Source organism: Oncorhynchus clarkii, unplaced genomic scaffold (genome assembly GCF_045791955.1).
Source record: "Oncorhynchus clarkii lewisi isolate Uvic-CL-2024 unplaced genomic scaffold, UVic_Ocla_1.0 unplaced_contig_5618_pilon_pilon, whole genome shotgun sequence".
In the NCBI taxonomy this organism is placed as follows: Eukaryota; Metazoa; Chordata; class Actinopteri; order Salmoniformes; family Salmonidae; genus Oncorhynchus; species Oncorhynchus clarkii.
In genome coordinates this window covers 21,535-25,881 of record NW_027258402.1, presented here as the reverse complement: position 1 = coordinate 25,881, position 4,347 = coordinate 21,535, and the positions used below count along the sequence as shown (strand labels likewise).

Below are 4,347 nucleotides of genomic sequence, written 5' to 3'. Positions count from 1 at the left end.
TACATCTCCTGTCCTCTTTACCCACCATGTGTAAATCTGGTGTAAATCTACAGAAGATATATATTACATCTCCTGTTCTCTTTACCCACCATGTGTAAATCTGGTGTAAATCTACAGAAGATATATATTACATCTCCTGTCCTCTTTACCCACCATGTGTAAATCTGGTGTAAATCTACAGAAGATATATATTACATCTCCTGTTCTCTTTACCCACCATGTGTAAATCTGGTGTAAATCTACAGAAGATATACATTACATCTCCTGTCCTCTTTACCCACCATGTGTAAATCTGGTGTAAATCTACAGAAGATATATATTACATCTCCTGTCCTCTTTACCCACCATGTGTAAATCTGGTGTAAATCTACAGAAGATATATATTACATCTCATTAAAAAGCAACTCCACTAGTTCTCAGGTTGTTCTCTGATTGGTTTAAAATTGTAAGCAGCAGCAGTAGCACCCCTTAGCAACTAACGTCTCAAATAGGAAACTAAAAGCTCTGTGGCTAATCTGATCAACACTGTCAGGGTTAGTAGTTTCCTGTGTCTGATGTCAGAGCTCAGTACAGCTCAATCTATCAACCACAACAAGGAGAGAACAGTCTCGTTCCAGGCCAACTATATTGCTGTTGAGTTTGACGCTACGACAAATGAGCATCAAATCGCTATACCATATGATGTGGTTAACTGATATGTTAAACAGTAATCCAGGAGATGTGAGATCTGGCAGGCGACTTCAATGTAGTCAGCCTGGAACGTGGCCAACATCATGAGTGGTGTTGGAGGAGAGAGAGGGGGCGGGACTTGGTTATGAGGGAAGCTTTCAGCAGCCATCTTGTTGACTGGCAGAGACAACAGAGGCCATATGGTGGCAGTTAACTGTCATAACATCTACTGTCTATCCACAGGTTAACTGTCATAACATCTACTGTCTACCCACAGGTTAACTGTCATAACATCTACTGTCTATCCACAGGTTAACTGTCATAACATCTACTGTCTATCCACAGGTTAACTGTCATAACATCTACTGTCTATCCACAGGTTAACTGTCATAACATCTACTGTCTATCCACAGGTTACTTTGACACTATCTGTTGCTTTGACACCACTACAATACAGAATATCTCTAAGAGATGGACATCCTATGTGTTACCGAGAAATGTGTGGACTCATCCAGTGATGTCATTATCAGTCACACAACCTGACAGACTGTGACCATGACAACTGACCGCACGGTGCAGTGGTAGACTTGGGGTTGAGAAGAGTGTGAGAAAGACAGAAAGGGGGAACATTAACTCTTTCTCAGCAACATCACTTTTAGTTGCAAATGGGCCTGTGGTGAACCAAGGTAGAGCTGTGTACATCCTCATGCATGTGTACGTGTGCAGACATGAAGATCTGTATGAATTTGTTCACGTATTAGCTTGGTGCTTCAGTGTGGGAACAGGATTTGTGGTCATGTCTGCTTGTAAAGTCAGATCTCTGACCAGGTATAAGTAGATCTTATCAGACAGTCTGCAAAACAGTGAAGCTGAACAATACAAAACAACCTCTATCGTGCTCCAGTCTGGTAAGTCCAGCTATCAGATACCGTAAACCTCATTGTAATCTCTGCATGATACGGCTTCATTAAATGGTGGCATTGCAGTGACTCCTATCCATTTTTAAATAGTTGATCATATCAAAGCTGTGTTGTATCATGTTGGGTACTGTTATGATGATTGGTATTTGTCTCCTGTACATGTTGTTTTACTACAGGTGCTGTTGAAGTCATGGGGAGAGACAACATCCTAACCTTTGCTGTGCTGTGTGTCTTCTCTGCTTGGACTCCGGGTGTGGATACAAAGACGGTAAGATACAACACTATTTTGAGTGCATTTGAATATGAGCGAGAGAGCGATTCAATTATCAAAATAACAGGCACAAGTTTAGTATGGACAAAGTTTGTGAAGACATTATGACTGATGGCGAGCCTTACATCTTGTCTCTCATCATCATTTTATTTGCATTTTCTTGTGTCATACCTGTTTGTCTATTTTTCTCTCTTCCTTTCACTAAAGGTCAGTCTCCCTCTGCATGGTCTAAAATCCAACATCCCTTTAAACATGGCTCCAGACTCTGTTGATGACTCCTACAAGGGCTGTGAGGAGAAGATGTTCAGGAAGGTGCATGACTATTACCTGAAAACGGAGAGACTAAAAAACAAAGATTTCAACCAGGCTTGGACCGATGCTGAGGCCCGTTACAAACCGAAACCGAAAAGAGCACTGTCTAAACTCTATTCCCTGGCAATCCAGGTGTATGTGACTGAATACTCCCAAATGTTCAAGTCATTTAACGAGGCCACTCGTACCCAAAAGAAGAGCTACAGCACAACATTCCAGTACCACTCCCTGCACTTCCTTCTGACCAATGCTTTACGAATCCTGAACAAGAAAAATAAGCGTTTCCAAACCTTCCGAGGAACCAACGTGTCTTTCCACGGAGTCCGAAATACTGAAATGCGATTCGGACAGTTCACCTGGAGCTCTTTAGACAAGAAAATCGCTGGTGAACGCTTTGGAAGTCGCTCCTGTTTTGAGATCACCACCTACTTTGGTGCCCCGCTGGGGGAGTACGCATCTCAGATGGCTCATGAGAAGGAGGTGCTGATTCCTCCCTACGAGGTGTTCAGAATTACAGAGGTGCTGAAGAGAAAAGACAAGAAAGACCTCTGGTGTGACGTCATCTACAAACTGCAGAGTACTAAGAAAGGAAAGAGTGACCTGAAATGCCAGATGGTTGGACCACTCCAAGGAGAGTAAAATCAAAACAGCAACACGGTTCATCTGCTTTCAGTCAAACATGAAATGCAGTTTTTAGTGCAACACCTGGCTTCCCCATCCACCGTCGCTCCTCCCACAAATACAGGAAATACAGAAAACATTAGCGGAGCTTTTCCTACTTTCAGATTGTCAGAGCTGTCTTGTTGTAAATGTTTCCCACATTGTTTGCTTAGATTGTTAACCTTTCTTCTGCCAGTGAATTGGCATTTGTTGTCATGTGCACTGCAGCTTTTGCTAAAAACCTATAACGAAAAGCATTCAGCAATATTACATCTCCTGTCCTATTTATCCACTACCTACACATCCATTATAAAGAGATGAATTTCATCTCACTTGAAGAAAATGTGTTTGTTCTCAGGTTATAATTACAATGGGCTACAAAGATACTCCGATTTAAATAAAGAAATAGCCAAAGATAACCTGAAGCTTCATTCATCCCATCTGAGTGAGATAGTTGATAACGTGGTCGTTCCTCACCCATTATTCAACGTACAGTAGATGTACAAAGTAATGACACTGAGTCATGGCTTTGAAATTAATTGTAGGGAGTGAAGGAGGTAGGAGGGGTAGGGGATGGGGGGAGAGTAGGGGTTAGGGTCCTGTGTCTGTGAGGGGGGGAGAGAACAGTAGCAGGGTTAGTAGTTTCCTATGTCTGTGAGGTCAGAGCTTAATACCACTCAATCTATCAACAACAACAAGGAGAGAATGGTCTCATTCCAGACCAATTATATTGAAAACAGGCTGCAGCCATTAACTAATAGTTTTACAGAGAGAAAAAACTAATATATACAGTGCCTTCGCGAAGTATTCAGACCATTGACTTCTTCCTCATTTTGTTACGATACAGCCTTATTGTAAAGTTGTTTTTTTAAATCCTCATCAATCTACACACAATGCTCCATAATGACAAAGAGAAAACAGGTTTTTAGAAATGTTTGCAAATGTATTACAAGTAAAAAACTGAAATACCTTATTTACATACGTATTCAGACCCCTTCTATGAGACTCGAAATTGAGCTCCGGTGCATCCTGTTTCCATTGATCATCCTTGAGGTGTTTCTACAACTTAATTGGAGTCCTCCTGTGGTAAATTCAATTGATTGGACATGATTTAGAAAGGCACACGCCTGTCTATATAAGGCCCCTCAGTTGACAGTGCATGTCAGAGCAAAAACCAAGCTACAAGGTTGAAGGAATTGTCCGTAGAGCTCCAAGACAGGATTGTGCTGAGGCACAGATCTGGGGAAGGGTACCAAAAAATGTCTGGACCATTGAATGTCCCCAAGAACACAGTGGCCTCCATCATATAAGTTTGGAACCACCAGGATTCTTCCTAGAGCGAGTTGCCTAGCCAAACTGAGCAATCGGGGAGAAGGGCCTTGGTCAGGGAGGTGACAAAGAACCCAATGGTCACTCTGACAGAGGTCTAGAGTTCCTCTGTGGAGATGGGAGAACCTTCCAGAAGCACAACCATCTCTTCAGCACCACCAGTCAGGCCAGATGGAAGTCCTTCCT

The 4,347-nt window shown here is 42.3% G+C and overlaps 1 protein-coding gene across 1 annotated transcript; it reads left to right on the top strand.

Moving 5' to 3' along the window:
- The first annotated feature begins 1,537 nt into the window (after positions 1-1,537).
- On the top strand, positions 1,538-3,248 carry LOC139396862 (erythroblast NAD(P)(+)--arginine ADP-ribosyltransferase-like). Its single transcript, XM_071143776.1, has 3 exons — positions 1,538-1,577; positions 1,766-1,857; positions 2,068-3,248. Exons 2-3 carry the CDS (start codon positions 1,780-1,782, stop codon positions 2,809-2,811), a joined length of 822 nt encoding a protein of 273 aa, XP_070999877.1. The 5' UTR covers positions 1,538-1,577; positions 1,766-1,779; the 3' UTR covers positions 2,812-3,248.
- Positions 3,249-4,347: the final 1,099 nt, after the last annotated feature.